General features: G+C 39.7%; 1 protein-coding gene across 1 annotated transcript in view; it reads left to right on the top strand.

The window, feature by feature from the left end:
• ARHGAP24 (Rho GTPase activating protein 24) overlaps positions 1-16,727 on the top strand; it is a 181,620-nt gene that overhangs the window by 18,211 nt on the left and 146,682 nt on the right. Inside the window, exon 2 of the mRNA XM_021549220.3 lies at positions 10,326-10,525. Coding sequence (XP_021404895.1) covers positions 10,326-10,525 — 200 coding nt within the window. The remainder of the gene's footprint in view (positions 1-10,325; positions 10,526-16,727) is intronic.

The following is a 16,727-nucleotide window of genomic DNA, read 5'->3' on the forward strand; positions in this document are numbered from 1 at the left end:
TCTGCATCCAATTTAGCAGAGAGCTGGAATGCTGGAAACATGTTTTTGTTCCTGGTGAAACAGAGCTGCAAGCGCAGTGCGAGTGAGAGCATCACAGTGGAGCTGTTCCTCTGTACAAAGCGGAGGTGTCCAAGTTTAGCTGCTTGTATTTATTCGTGGCTTTGGGTCCGTATCTCTTTGGTGTGGGCTGAGGTGGAGGGCTGTGGTGAGCCCACAACAAAGCTGAATGCCTTCCATAAACAATGTCTGACATCTGTTATCTCTGCTGGATTGGTGAATGATGGCTCAAGTTGATAAACTGCACAACTCTATGTAAAAATAGCTTTCTATGTGGTTGATACCTAGAGATTTTATTTTCCAACTTAGAAGAGCAGAGTTATTTTCCAAATCATTATCTGATCAAGAGAAGATGAAAAGTAAAGATGTAGTTATGGCTGCAGATACAGAGAAAGAGGAAGTAAGAAGTTACTGCTAGGAGGCTGGATTAATTTAATTGCCTTACACTGGCTTTTCTGCAGTGTCTGTTCTAGACCTTGGTTGTGAGTATGATTCCTTGGGAAAAATTGTCCATAACTGGTAGCTGAAAAATAATAAAAGCCACAGTTGTAGCTTTTACCCAGCTCTACTGAACTGGCTTTGCAAATGGAATAAACTGTGGTGCTGATTGTTTTAGCAGTCAACTCATGTAATTCATACTTTCCAGAATGCACCTTATTCTGCAAAAAGAAATCCTCAAACAATCTGTGCTTTGGCAAAGAAGGAGCTGCTTGAGTTTGTGAGACCCTGATTTAAACTTCATTTGGTTTCCTGCACTGAAGAAACATGTTGCTTTTGAAATGCAGGGTAGTGTTGGTACAGATCATAGATAATCTGAAGGTTACAAGCAAGGCAAAAAATATGTCCTTTTTGTTCTTCGTGAAAATAAAGAACAAAAAATCAAAAAGGCCACAGTGCAGAGCCATCATGGTCATATGGAGAGAGATGGGGCATTTTTGGGGTATGGGTGGCAAGGCTTCTCTGCTGTTTTGACTACAGTAATGTGAAATAGTAAAGCCTGTTGGACTGGAAGTGATAACTTCCTTTCCCTTTGGCATGCTGATGTTCTCCTCTTTAGATGGTGACTTAAAGTAGACACAAACTCTCCTTAATGTGAAGGGAGTTAATAAGAAAAGGGAGATTTTGCTGGTTTGTTCTTGATGCTATTTTATGCTGTTAATGAACTGCGTCATTCATGGTAGAAGAAATTTATATTCTCAGGATACCTTGCCTCTCTTAAATTTGATAAATTTAATAAATTGAACTCTGTAAATATGAACATGCTCAGTACCATCTCAAAGTGCCTACAGATCCAGGACCCGCTATCTTTGGATTACTTTTCTTTTCCTTTTACATCTATTTTTCTGAAGTGTTAGTTCTAGTTAGTGTCACTTTCTCTTTTTGTAGCCTGCCTAAAACCTGGAGAGTGCTCAATGATGTTTGGTACTAGTTGGTGCTTTTTTTAAAAAAAAGAATCTAAACATAATGTTTTCCTTAAGTTTTATGTAGGTAAGTAACATATACAAGTTTGCTGGTTTTGAATCCTTTTAGGTGGATAACTTAACGTGGTTTTCCCTTTTTTCATTTTGGGTGCAGCAGTGTCAGTAAAAGATGCTTACATGTTTTCATCTGGCTTTCAGGTCACTGAAAGTAACCAATTACTTGCTGAAGTGTTCTTGACTCTAGTTCTGCTTCTCCTTCAGCTCACATGGCACAGTAGTGACCAGAAAGAGACACATCAACATCAAATGCTTTTAAGGAAGGTATGCTCACCTTTTAACTGGGGTTATGATGGTGGAGTATAAAGACTGTTGATGCAACACAGCAGAGTTGGATTTGCTCTTAATGGTTCCTTTAGTACAAGCTGGAAAAGTAGATGTTAGCATTCATGCACAGATTGACCTTTTAAAGGATAAGGATCCCATGAATTTATTCAATTTCCCCATATGAATTAATTTTAGAGTCAAGGGATAATGTTTGTGCTGATTTAGGAATTCAGGGACAGTATTCACTTAATGTAGAGCTGTACTGGAAAGGGCAATACCGCAATGGTGTTATTTTTCATTTACTAATACATGATATTTTTTCATTTACTAAAACAATTTAGGTGGCATGACCCACACACTGCTGATTTCTGAAATACATAGGAAGGATTGTGGACTCTCTTTTTCTGATGTAAACTTGGTATTAAAAAAGTGAAAAGTTAGTTCTTTAAGTATGAATTAATGCTTTTCCTGGACAGAAGATGGAAATGTCAACTGCAAAGTAATGGTGCTTATTTAGAGTTGGCTTTTTCAGTGGAAAGACACACATCTGCTTCTAAAAATTTTGACTATATTGTCTCCAGTATTCTAGCATGGAAATTTATGTCAGTATGGTTAATGTTTTTAAGTGACAGAGGCAATTACCATAAAACATTTCTGAACAGCATTAAAAGGATACTGATTCCTGTTTAAAAGTAGGTCTATTTAAAGTTTAGGTCCTGCTGGGGTTGGCACGCAGAGAGGACACAAATCTTGGCTCTGGTACTAAGTTTAGTAGGAATGGAAGCAGATGCACCTCTGAGGTTGCCAAGTTTGAGCCTTTGGTTCTGACTTGCCTGTGTTTGAGTTGGGACAGTGTCAAGATACTCTCTGAGGCTGGGTGGGTGCTCACTACCTGTGTACAGTATGTGCCTACCTGCTTAATATCCTTGTACTCCTCTGGATGCATACAGGACAGCTGGGAAATGGGAATGGTAATTCTGGATGCAGTCAGGCACAGGCTGTAACTCCATCAGTTCCCCTGGTACACTGGGGGCAGGATGTTCCCACATGCACATCTGTGATGCCATGATCCTTCTGGGGAACACATGGAAGTGGGAGAGATTTGCTTCAGAGGAATCTCTCAGCAAATCACCAAGTGCTGCTGCTGCTTTAACTTCTTTTTACTGAAGGGGATAAACATTACATTGTGCATAACAAAGCAGAGGAACTAATTTTGCGTGAAATGTTCATAGCAAATAGGTTCAAAATAAGTCCATGGATTTCTGTTTGTCAAATGTGAACTAATGTAAGACTTTAAAGGTCATTGTGTGTTGAGTTGAGGTGGGTTGAGCCTTCCTTTGTTTCTCCTGAGGCTTCTATAGATGCACCAGAGATAAGGTTCCTACTTCTCTGAACATCTGAGTATCCGTAGAGATGTTGCCAGCTAGTACTTGCCAGTACTTTTTGCCAAAACTGGGACTTTGCTGGGACTACATTTGCTCTGACCAAGAGAGGAGTTTGAAGTGTGCTGCAGGCAGCACCACACTTGTCATTCTTCCTCCCACTCTCCAGCAGCTACAAGCTCTTTCTGCAGAGCCTGTGAGCTCCTTTGATTTGCAAGTACTGCAGCAGATTTGGGAGGAGGTTTTGCTACTGTAGACAAACTGAAATGTATTTTTGCTGCTTGGCAGCATATTTAGTGAATGTCATTTGTAGCATCTTAATTCTCTTGGTCAATTTTATAAGGAATGTGCAAGGTGTGAACTGCTGTGAATGGGACAACATGGAAAGTCCTGTTGTGTTGGATTTTCTAAAAAAGCATTTAGCCTTGTTTCATTCTCAGTGATTCACTAACAGAGGGCTGTTGACATCTGTACTCAGATGTCTTTTGCCACCAGTCTTTGAGAACAAAGAGTGGTGCTAGAGATTATTTTTATACTTTGAGAGATCATCTGTTGAGATCATGCTTGGACACAACTTTTAATCAATTCTTTTGTAAGTGAAGCTGTTATCTGCTGAAGTATTCACCACTCAAATATGGGAATTTAGTTACTTTTAAGCTGTCCTTATGACTACTTTTTCCATGTAAAGTATGAAGCTGTAAACAGGGTTTATGTATTTCCAGTGTCAGATATTCAGAGGCAGTGTTACCCTTTGGTTGGAAGAGACATCTGGGGCTTGAAATGTCTTTCAGATGTTCCAGATGCTGCTTTTGACTTGTTCCCTGACCTTTTCACTGCTCAGTATTTCATCTCCTGAGACTTGTCAGCTGTTCTGCATTTTTTTTGTCCATCTTGCATCACTTGACCCTTTCAGCTATCAGAGGCTCTTTATTGCCTTGTCTGTTGATTTTGAAGCTTCTACAGATAGTTACAGCTGATCTTCTGTTGTATACAGTTTACTTCTAGCATTGCTGGTTGTGCAGAATAACACACTTGAAATGGGAGTCTGGGCAGAAACCTGGAAGCTTAAGGACCACTCCATTCTAGTGATAGAATAGTTTTGTGTTGGGAGGGACCTTTTAAAGGTCACCTAGTCCAATCCTTCTGCAATGAACAGGGACACCTTCACTTTTCCAGTTGATTTGGTAGCAGCAACCTTGTCTTGCAACTGTGTGCTACCATGTGAGGAAAAAGCTGGGGGGGATATATACACAGTGGGTAGCATGCAAAAAAGCGTAACAGAGATAATGTTATCCTTGGAAGCTGTTGCTGAAGTTCTTCAAAACCCTTTCATGTGCTGTGACATTTTGGAGCCACTCTTAAATCAGGTATGGTGTATCTGTACCAGAGAAACGATACCCAGACAGATTGTTTGCAAATGTCTGCCAGTTACATGTCTTCTACAGGTGAACTCCATCTCCAGCCAAAAAAGTTAGTGGGCTTGGGAAGTGATGGTGAGAACCAAATGTCCTTTCTAGGTGTCAGGAGAGAATCTGTGATCAACAAAGTACTCTTTGCTTTGCAATTTTGTCATGACTTCTGCTGCCACAGCAGTGGTGGGAGGTCAAGAATGGAGAAAGCTGCTGTGTGGATTTTTACAGAATAGGACTGAATGGCAAGGGTATCAAAAGTTAAAGCTGTGAAAATTGCTCCAAATGCTGATCTGACAGTGTGATGTGATGCTGCAGTAACAGAAAGGCTGCAATTGCTTTGCTTTTACAAAACTATGTACACGTTTACTAACACTAGTCATTATCACAGAAAATAAATATACACATACAGAAGTGGATGTTTTCGAAAGTCCCTGACCAAATTTGTTAACTGATTCCTGTTGTAATTCACAAGAAGTTGAATGTCATCTTACATTCTTTATAAATCTTCATGTCTCATTTTATTTGGGTTGTTTAGAGCTGTGTCTGAATTCCTGTAAGAAAACAGCAGGCTTGTAAAGGTTTTGGTTGGTCTAAGAATGTGTTAGAAGGTTCTGACATGAAAATGCAAATGAGGTACTAAGAAGTTTTATTTGACCAAACCCTCAATTTTCTGGCAAAGTTATTTGGTCTTGGTTTTTGAACGGATCCCAAAATGTATTGAAAAAGTAATGGATGTCTTTCCCTCAGTTTCACCAGGCAGTGACGATCATCTGCTGCAGTTTGACTGCTGATAACACCTCTCACAGTTTTTTATTGCCTAAGGAGTAATTCTTTAGGCCTTGAAATCAAAATTCTTTCAAGCACAATATATTCAGGCTGTCTCTGTTAGGACAAAAGTGAGAGTGAGGAATGCAGAACAGCCAGATGATCTGTACCTAGGATCGTTACTGCCAGTGCTCCAAGAGGTTTGTTAGATGTCTGGGAAAACCTTTTGCATAAATGTATAATGTCTGTTCTAAAAGTTTGTGGCAGAAAGCTACTGGCAAGTGCACTGCTGCAGGTTTTGGAAAAGAGCAAGAAAGGAATGCTGTAAAATCTCTCCTTGCAGTGACAGAAACTGAGACATGCTCCATGCAATGTAAAAATGCTAAGCACAAACAGAATCAGCTTAGAAAGTTATGAAGTATGTTTTTACCTCTATGACATGTTTTTCCTTCTGTGTGCAATATCCCATTGACACAACAGATGAGTAGCAGTGATTTGAAGTATCCTGATGGTGGGAAATAGGCCAGTCTTCTGCTTCCTGCAGCAGTTGCTTACAAGCTCCTGCCTTTGTTGCAGCAGAGATTCAGTGCCATGGGATGTATTACAAGCAAGATGAATGCTGGCAGTGTTTTCACATACTAAATGATTTTAAGAAGGACTAGGACTAAATAAAAAATAAAGTGAAAAGAAACTCACTGTTTGAAGGCAGCAACTCTGAACCTGAAAGATACCAATAAACTCAGACTTATGCTCTGTGTAGCTTCTTAGGAGAAAGGGAACCCAAAACTGGACATCACTTGGAAAGATGTGTACATGCTGAAGTATTAATACAGTTTTACATAGCACCATTGTATCACAAAGACTTTTATGAATTTTGTGTGTATATGTATTTGGCAGATATGTTCATCAATAACCAAGCCTATTGTTGCTACAAAATTGCAGCCTCTTACTGCCTATCTGTCCATGTGTTTGGTGTAGAGAAGTCATGTTTGTGTAGTGCTGTGTGTACCTGCTCCTTTGTGAAAGCAAGGGAATTACTTGAGACAGGCTGAAAGAGTATGGATCTGGGGCAGGCACTCTAGCAGCTTCCATTTTGTACTGGGCTGACATTGGGCTGCAAAGAACAGCATTTGAGCAGTGGCAAAGATGAAGAGTTACTGGAAGTGAATTCTGCTGATATTTGGCATGCTTGAAATGTGCTATCTTGGCCATGAGAAATTTCAGTGAGAAGAAAAACATTGACTGCAAACCACTGGGGTTTCTTGCCAAACAGATCATCTTCATGCAGTCCTGTGACTACTCTTGTAGCTGGATTTGGTGCGCTTTAATGAGTTTCTCTGACTATTTCCTGGCAAAATGTTGGGATCTGGGGGAGATGCCCAATTTAATAATTGAAGTATTGAGTGAGTGGTAGCTGAGGAGAAACACTTCCCTGCTTTCTGTGCCTGCTGCCGGCACAGACCTTCCACATTGGCAAGGAGAACATAAGTGCAGTTAGTTGCCTTCTGGACAGACCAGTGAGAGAGGCAAGTGGCTTTATGGGAGCAGAAGAAGGTTGGATTGAGGCCAGCAGTGGTAGATGTTGATGGTCTCCGTGGACCAGGAGATGTTGATGCAGAGCCAATGTGTCAGGGAACATTTCTCATTTTGTTTGCTTTGCACTCCTGATGTCCAGACAAGCCCAGGAGAGTGAGCCCACAGGCAGCCCGAAATGAATATATAGTATAGAATTTATTCAGTTCTGGTCATTACCTAAGTTGGAGGCTGGCCAAGTCAGTAGAGTTGACTCTGGCAGCAAGTACAAGTTGTGTTTCCTGTTGAGAAGATGAGTTTGAGGAATATTCTCATTTAGTGCTGAAAATGCATGGTTTTCTGCCTCTGAGAGGACTTGGAGTATGTTGATGTAATTCCACACTTTGTCATGTGTTGTTTACATACTGTTTGCACCTCACTGTTCTCTGCATCCAGTGCCAGCACCCTGATATTTCTGCAATTTATTTTTATGATCTTAGTGTTGAAACAGCTGTAAAAACAAGTAGTGAAAGTGAGCCAGCTGCTGGAATTTCTGATTCCAAGTCTGGTTTGTAGTAGGCAGACATTGAAAGGGAAGGATATATGAAAAGCAACAAATAAACTTAATCTCAGGACTAAATGCAAACAAGTCAGATGGCTGAATTTTTTACTGCTAAAGAGAGTTAAATCACTAATGAATACAGCTTTTTTTTTTTTTTTTTTTTTTTTTTTTTTTTTTTTTTTTGTACAGAGCATGTCCTAGGATATGATATACTGCTGCTTTAAAGGAGATCTTTCACTGTTCTGTGAGGACTTGGGAGCAGTAGACCTGTTGTCTCTTCTACACCGCATGTGTTTTAATATTGCAGAAATAGATAGAAATTTTACCAAAGAGATAGAGATGTATTAACATCTTCCTTAGCTAGATAAAAATCCATATACTTTGTACACCGATATCGGCACCATTGACATGTGACTTCATGCAAGAAGATAAGTTATCTTTCATCCGAGCAGCTAATTGCTTTTGACTTTGGTATTTAGATTCTTGTTTGTGGTCCAAGTGTGATAGGGACCTAATGTCTTTTGCACTGCTGTGATACACATAGATACTGTATTTAAACTCCTTTGTTCCTGCCTTGAGGCTTGCCCTGGCAGCAGAGATGAGCTGATCAGCTTAGCAGTTGTGCACCAAGGAGCAGGGTAGCCTATGGGTAATGATTTTGTTCCTTTTTTCAGTTGCAGTAATTTACCTGCTGTTTACAATGCTTTCCATGAAATATTTCACTAATTCACCTTCTAAAGGTGTGAGTTGGAGGGCTGCTTCTTGGCATCTATGGTTGGTCCAAGCAAAACCTAGCAGCATCCAAAAGATTGCTGCTCGTATTCAGAAGATGCCAGTTATGAGTTGGGTGCATTTCCTTTTGGTGAGAGGGCAGTGTGGTCTGAGGATTTGTCATCAGGTTCATTTTTGTTCTTGCAATTATAACCACAGACACACATGCACACAAAAAATCTTGATCTGCTCTGCAGAGAGCCAGACATGTTTGTATGTTTTGTGATGCCACTTGTCTCAAGTAAATCTCACAGTACAAGTGTTCTGGGTGACTCTAGGTGAACTCTAAAAAGACAGGAGAAAGATTTCCTTTCTCTGAGAAGAATACCAAGTGATTAAGTTTTGATCCTGCAATTTGTACTTTGCTGAAACCTCTGTGCTTGTATTGAGGCCTGTTAACCTCAGTGGCGCAGGGCAGTGAGGAGTTGTACTCATGGCAAGCAGTCTCCAGGATCCAGCCCAGACCAGGGATGTGAAAACAGACTGTGTGTGGGTATTAAAAGAAAAAGCTGTAAACACACAACAGAGGTGGCAGCTGGAGAAGTTGTTCCAAAGGGGATGTGTGAGCAGTAGGAAGGAGGAGCCAAAGGAAAAAAAGGGCTGAAAACCATTTCTGATTGGAATCTATTGATTCCTTCTGTTATTGTGATTTATTTTATAGCGATGTAACACTGTGTATTAATTGTCAGAAGGATGGTCTCATCAAATGAGTGTGTTACCTGTGTTTCTAGTCTACCTTAGAAACTGAGTGCATCCCTTTGCAATGGCAATGCTGATACCCATTCATGATGTTCAGTGAAGGTCTTGTTGCTGTGTAGGGGACCCAGAGCAGGAGTGCCAGGTTTGGACTCACTAACCCACTTTGCCAAAGTGAGAACTTTGAAGCTTCTAAGTGTTGTAAGAGATGTTTGCTGCCTGCAATGTCACGAATATTTCATTCTTTTCCCCACCTGATACTTGGAAACAAAAAGCTATCTAAGAAGTCAGCTTTTCCGGGCTCTAACAGCAGTGCAAGCTCCTGATGAGGCAAGAGATTGCCAGTGGTAGTCTGGAAAGAAGAGAAACATGTTGTTCTTCAAACACTTAGTGAAATTTCATGACTGATTTTGCACACTGCTTTGCTTGTGGTCATAGTCACATTTTATTCTGTTTAGGTATAAACTCTTTGGTACATGTAGGTTTCAGTTTGATTTGTATTTTAACTGGAAATGCCAGAACTTGCAACTCAAAATTGTTTGCTTGTGCTCTAGACTTAATAAGAGATCAGGAAAAGTTTTTTGACTGAGAAGCTTAAGCATATTACTACATGATTATATGTACAAAATCCATCAGGAAGAGTCATGGCTATCCAGAAATGGTTAAAAGGTATAGTTTTAAGAAGGCCAAAATGTTGCATGAAACTTTGTCAAGTTTAGTTCCACAATTCAGCTGTAGTTTTGACACAGTTATTGTGCCTTAAGGTGGGCCAAAATTCTTCATGATTTGCCAGATGACTATAACAAGTGTCTAGGCACACACTCACTTCAATCAGAGGTTGCTTGTATGAGGTGATGTGCAACTATTGTTGCATCTTACTGGCCCCATTCCTTTAAATGAACTTCAGTAAAAGGAGTAACAACAATAATAACAAAATTGCCCCCCTCTTGTCTGGTGGGGTAAGATTAAACTTTGGTGAAGCAGAAGCTTTTTAAACATTCACTGAAAGCCCTAAGCTTTTTTTTTTAAATGGGGACCTCCAGTAGTCAGCTGATTTCCATAGTCTGAGGAAGTACTGTAAGTTCATTCCTTGTTACTGTCTGTAATGCAGCAGAACTCACCCTAAGAAACAGCTGATGTCTTCTTCAGTGCTGGTCAAAATGTCTTGCACAGCAGTTGAAAAAAATTTTTGCCTCTCGCCCGCTTTTTAGCAGTTCATTATTATTTTAGTGTTTTATAGGTGAGTAGTAGCTCTCTCAGCTGATGGGGTGCTAGTATGAGAACAAGCAGGCAGATGGCAAATGCTTTTCTAACACACTTCTTTAGTTGAGGCATGTTTCTTTTCCAGCTGTGTTGAAAGGAGTGAGTTACTGCCTGGATGATAATGTAATAATTTTACCTTTTCCTCTTGTTCGCCCAACAGGAGAGTTGCCTATTCCCAGTATGGAAGAACACAATGGCTCTTCAGAGACTCCTGCCCTGAGCCAAGGGCAGCACGTTGCCATCAAGTGTGGGTGGCTGCGGAAGCAGGGGGGCTTTGTCAAGACGTGGCACACGCGCTGGTTTGTCCTCAAGGGAGACCAGCTCTACTATTTCAAAGATGAAGATGAAACTAAGCCTTTGGTAAGTGAAAGGAGATAGGATGGGAGGTCAGGGAGAAAAGTAAGTTAATGCAAGCAGAATTGTCTGCAGTGTAAAGCACCAAACTTTTCCATCTCTGTTACTGACTCAGTGTTGGATTTGGGATTTTGATTACACTGAGTCAGGCCCTGGCAGTTAATGTGGTTTCCCCATCAGACTCATTTCTATAACTTCCTTTCCCAGGTCAGGTTTTCTCATTTCTGCATTTTAAAAGGAGAGAAATACACAGGAAGTTCAAGTAGCAAAAAATCATCAGTCAGATGGACTTGACTGAGGCAGATGAATAAGTTGTATTTGAAAAGATACTGCTATTTTTTAAAAAAGTTTTTTTTCTGCTTACTATGCAGAGTATCCCTGCTTTGTGTCTTCCCAAAAAAGACCCTAGCCTGAATACATTGCCATGTGTAATATGGAACAGACTGGTGTGTGCCTGGCTGCTTCTGTTGTGGTGATTTACTGCTCCTTAACCCTCATATCTTTTCCTATTTATTTAGCTTTTTTCATCAGCATGCTTCAGGGCTGCCTAGCCCTAGAATGCCATAGGAGTAGGGTTAAATAGTTCTTCCTCTTGGGTCAGGGCAGGCCTGAGCCTCTTTGATAGTAAGGATCTCCTGCTAGCACCTACAGGGGTATGATAGTTTAATGTATTAATGATTTTCCAGATGTTTGTGACTTCCAAAAAAACTTTGACATCTGTGAATTACTTCTGTGCAGGTACTAAAATACGATCATCACACTCATCTTTTTGATGGCTGCTAAATTTCTAATGGTATACGTTTTTTATGGAGTTTCACAGGGAGTTCTCAGAGACGTAAAACCCACCTGACCCTGTTTCCTGTATGGAACAGGCATGACACTTGGCTGAGCTTTACAGCTTGCATTATGGTGCATATAATGAAGAAAAGTATTCAGTCTTGAGGAAATGGTTTCCAAAGTGAGTTAATTTCTAAGTACCTATTTCACAGTCTTGGTAGCTGTTTTCCCAAAAAGTTATCTCAGATAGTATAGGTTAATCAAATAACACACTGTATATTTACATAAACTATATGATATTATGGATACTTTGAATATTAAATAGTTAACAATTTCTGGGAAATACAGCATATCTTCCACTATATATATTTTTAATCAAGGGTGTAAAAAGCAGCCATCAAAGTAAAATGTTTGGGCCAGATCCTCAGTTTCCAGAATATAACTCTGCTTCCTAGTACTTGATATCTGCTAGGATGTTTGCATGCAAAGACTTCATGACTTTTTAAGAGGTAGCATAATGCTGTATTTCATGGAACCTTCTACAGCCCAGAGCCCAAATTATCTTCTTGTCCATCTGCTACTGACCTGTGGAATAGCTTCAGATATATCCTATTGACTTTGCTGCTTCCCTTTTGGATGGAGATGTAATTCTGATCTGATACTTGAGATAGGTTAGGTATCAGCTTGTGAAATAATGAAAAGCTCATTTGAATTTTCCACTTTTGTCTCAAGCAAATTCATAAAGAAATATAAAGTAGGGTGGGAAAAGCACTGAGAGAAGTAACTTAAAGTATGCTGATGGGTTTGGAAAATTTATGGGCCTGTCCAAATTAGATTCAGTCAATAGCTCACCTTGGTGTAGCTTTTGAAATGTTTCCGAAACAAACTGCACAAGTGTCAGTGCCTGAAATATGTCCCAGGTTCAATGCCATATACAGAACTATTTTTTTCCCATTACGTTGAAGGGTTTGCTGCATTAACTGTGACAAGAAAATCACTATGACCTTCTGGGAACCCTGTTGTTCTTGCTGTGGAGAGCAAAAGCAAAGGACTCCGCTGATAACAAGAATTTTCAGTGCATAGGGATATTAGGAAATGGCAAGCATATTTTGTTATGTTGGATCTGTATTTAGGATAAATACCTCTTTGTTTACTACTGGATTGTACAGTCTGTGTAATTTATAGATGTACAGTAATTCTTTTAGACAATAATATAATGGAAGAAAGTTAATGAGGTTTTGTTCCAAATCAGATTATAGTTTTTATTTTGCAAGTTGGTTGGTTGTGTTTGGAAGGAGGCAGAGAGCAGTGATTACTTGTACTGAGGGATATTCTAATTGCACATAGTGTGTGTGTGTGTATATATATATATATATATATATATATATATATATATATTTATAGAAGGTGGAAGAACTATATTAGGAGAGGACAAGACAAACCAGTGAGCTTACGTTCATAGCTTATATTCATGTTAATGTGAATTGGAGAACAGCAGAATCCAGTTTGTGGTGCAAATTCAGCAGGTGTCCTGAGCACCAGTCTGCTTAACATTTGGGCTTGGCTTCTGTTCAGTCTGTAACAGATATTATGCCATGATGTTTGTGTTTTTGAAAGTGAGGGACATGTGAATGGAACCAAACTTTAAAGAAACCTTATGATCTGTCAGACTTCATTCTCCAAGTGATTGTGTATAATGGGAGTAAAGAGAAGGAGGAACATTTTGTGTCTAAACCATCAGTAAACGCCTTGGAATTCCTGAAGCAGGCTCGTTTCCTGCTAGTAGCAGAGATGGGTACCACATACGCTTTAGTCAGTGTGTGTACATCTTCTTGGCATCAAGGCTATTAAATTTAAAAGTCATTAACGATCAGTGTGAGAGTGGGGAATTGCCTCTGCCAAGCTGTGCCTACAGGCACACAGAGCTAGTGAAGAACAGAAGAAAAAGCAATGCACAGCTGTTATAGTCAAGGTCAGTGAATTGTCATTGATTCTTTATTATCATCAAACACATGAATCTTTCCCTTTAATGTTTTATCAATAAATTAGCATCTGTCATTTGCGCTGAAATCCCTGAAATATCTTTGAGGATCTGGCAAAGATGGCATTTCTGTTTACTGAAGATGTGTGTTTGGATAGCAATAATCTAGTTAATTCCACAGGAGAAAAAAAATCTAAAAAATCTAAAATCAAGCCATGTGAAGGAATAAAATCTGATTTCTGATAAATCTGTGTTATCTCTACTGCTTGGAAGTGATACTGGATTTTCCTTTCTTAATTTTTTTTAGTATTTTGTGTTTTAGAAAGCTAGTATTATGCTAGATATGAAGGTCAACTCTTGAAGCTTGAAATGTGGGCAGCTGAAAGAAATCAGAATTTAGGGTTCCCTGTCCAACAGTAAAGCTGTTGTTTAAATGCAGCTCATGAAAATTCATTTCTTCCTTTCTTCTCTCCTATGGTTAACCTCTCCAGCTGTGTCAGAGTTGACATGGTCTTGACTGAAGCCGGGATGAGGAAGTCAGTGCCAGCTCGTGAGACATAGTGCTTTTTCTGTGGTTTTTTGATCAATAGAAGGGAGATTTGGAGCATTTTTGCAGTTTTGCTGTCTCACTCTCCCTGATCTTTATAAGCTCTTAATGGTTCAGCTTAAGTAACTCAGTGGCTCACAGTATCTTAGGCAGGCCTTGGGATGGGACAGGGGATTGAAGTGGAAAAGTGTCAATCTTAAATGTGACATTTGAATTGGTTGTTGACTGAAAGTGAGTTAGTGGCAACTGCAGTCTTAAGTACAGGTCACTGTTCTGTCTGTAAGGGAAAGATGTTTTCTGATGTACAAAAATAATATATTTTGAAGTATTACTTTCTGGAAAAATCACAGAATGTAGTCATAGAATGATCTGGGTTGGAAGGACCTTGGAGATCATCCAGTTTCAACCTCCTGTGACTGATGTCCGTTAGGACTCAGCCCTTGACCACTACTGTCTGGATCCAGCCAATTCCTTATTCAACTAACAGTCCCACCATCAAATGCATTTATCTCCAATTTAGAGAGAAGGCTGCTATGGGGAACCATGTTAAGGACTTTACAGAAGGCCAGATAAATGACATCTGTAACCCTTCCTTGCCCACTGATGGAGTCACTCCATCACAGAAAGCCACAGGGTTGGTCAGGCAGACCTGCCCTCGGTGAAGTTGTGCTGGGTGTCTCAAATCACCTTCCCATCCTCTATATGCCCTAGCATAGTTTCCAGGAGGATCTCTTCCATGTTAGTCCCAGGCACAGGGCTAAGGCTGACAGGCTGGTAGCTCCCAGGGTCCTGCTTTCTGCCCTGTTTGAAGGTGAGTACAAAGTTTCCCTTTTTCCTGTCATCTGGGACTTCACCTGACTGCCATGGATTTTCAAATAGCATGGAGGGTGTCTTGGCATCTACATCAGCCAATTCCCTCAGCGCTCTGGGGTGCCTCTCATCAGGTCCCATAGACTCATGACATTCAGGTTCCTCAGTGGCCATGAACCTGATCTCTACTTGCAGTGGGAGGGACTTTGCTCCCCCAGTCCCTGTTGCTGTCCCTCCACTGCAGAGGTGTGGGAAGAGAGGTTGCCCCTGAGGACTGAGGCCGAGAAGTTGAGTACCTCAGTGTTCTCATCTGTTGTTAGCAGTGTACCAGTGTTGTTTATTGGGGTGGGTACGCCTTCTTTATCTTTTTGTTTTCACTTCTTTCCCTTTTTGATTAACATATTTGTAGAAGCCCCTCTTTGTTATTCTTTGTGTGTCTTGCCAGATTCAGTGCTTCCCATTTAATGCAATTTGCATAAAAATTTCATTGACCGATAAATCCATTTAATAGCATTAATAGAAAACTTGATAAACTGCAGTTGCATTTTTAAATTAAAATCAAGCTTCTAATGAATGCAAATAGAAATTACTATGATAAATACATATTTTTGTATCTTAGCCTGTCTGGGAAAATCCTTCAGTATTAGTATTGAATATGATTAAAGATTGAGCATCAGAATTTTTAGTAAGTTAAAAGGGAGTGGAAAACATTTCTGTGTGGAGGGCAAAAACCTAATTGGGACATGTACTTGAGAATTTCATCACAGGAACTGTGATCTCTCCTTGCTGCCTAGAGCATTTTCAGTCAAGGGAGATCAGAGTATATTCACTCTGATCCTTGTCTCTGCGAAGCAACAAGAACCAGCTTTTGTGTAAATATTGATGAACATCACAGCTATTTAAACTGCTTCTCAGTAGATTTTGCTTTAATTTTTAAGAGCAGCCCCTTCAGTCTTGCTGAGGGAAAGATGTGAAGCACCAAGTCCATGCTTGCCTTCATGGGGCTTGAAAATCCACAAAGCCAATTCAGGGACTTGGTGTGAAAACAGCAAGGAATATCCAAGCCATTGATAATGATTTTTCAATTTTTCCATTTCTAGGCAAAACATTTGTTATTAATCTAGGAAAGTAGAAACAGTTTTGGCATGGACATGTGCTGTAGGGTGAACTCTTGCCTGTACAAAGCTATTGTAAACTTAAAGGGAGAATTTAATCAATTATACAGGTGGCACAAGAAATGAGCAGGTGGGGTTGGGGTTTGATTAAGGGATGATTCTCAGAAATTTCACTAGAAACTTAATGTACTGGATGAAGTTAAATAGGATTTTCATGGCATCAGTACTGATGTTTGCCAGATATCAAGCTATTTACCAGGAAGACTTTATGTTACTGGATAGTGGTGAATATGGAACTTAAAAAAAAGACAAAGAAAAAGCCTCCATGAAAAAAATCCATTGAAAAGCACACCTTAAATGGCTCTGTGAATGCAGTGGAGTGGAAGGTGAAGGGAAAGGATCAAAACTACTTTGGGCTCTTTTATTGGGTGTTACATTAATGGCTCCTCAATGATATGAATATAAAAAGGCTTCTGCAACTAAAGCAGTGAAATCTCTGAAGTACAGGGAAGGTCATCAAAGGATAAGTCTTAGCTTTTATGTGCAGTAGAAAGTTCTACTATTTCTAATATCTCTATAAGTTTTTATGTAATTTACTGCTGCAGATTTCAGCAACTTACTTGTGGAGACATTTTTTTCTTCAATGGCTTATCTAAGTGCTTTTAAAGGTGTAATACACTTTGGTCAGTAGATACCCATGGGAATTTTGTTCATGAGAGATTGGTGTGATAAGACTGAGTTTATTTGATACCAGGGTACTTCTAGTGCCATTATTCTGTTGGTGGGGAAAGTTTTATCAAATTCATGGGACTGAATTTCTGTTCTCAGCCCAAGACAAATAGCAATAAGATCCATCACTGAGGTACTCAACTTGGAGGTGATCAAATTCCAACTTTAATCCTCTTTTCTGCTTCTTTCAGATCAAAAATGCTAACTTGAATTTTCAGTAGTTGTTCTTTGTATTCTTCCTTTAAAAAG

This window comes from Lonchura striata, chromosome 4 (genome assembly GCF_046129695.1).
Source record: "Lonchura striata isolate bLonStr1 chromosome 4, bLonStr1.mat, whole genome shotgun sequence".
NCBI lineage: Eukaryota > Metazoa > Chordata > Aves > Passeriformes > Estrildidae > Lonchura > Lonchura striata.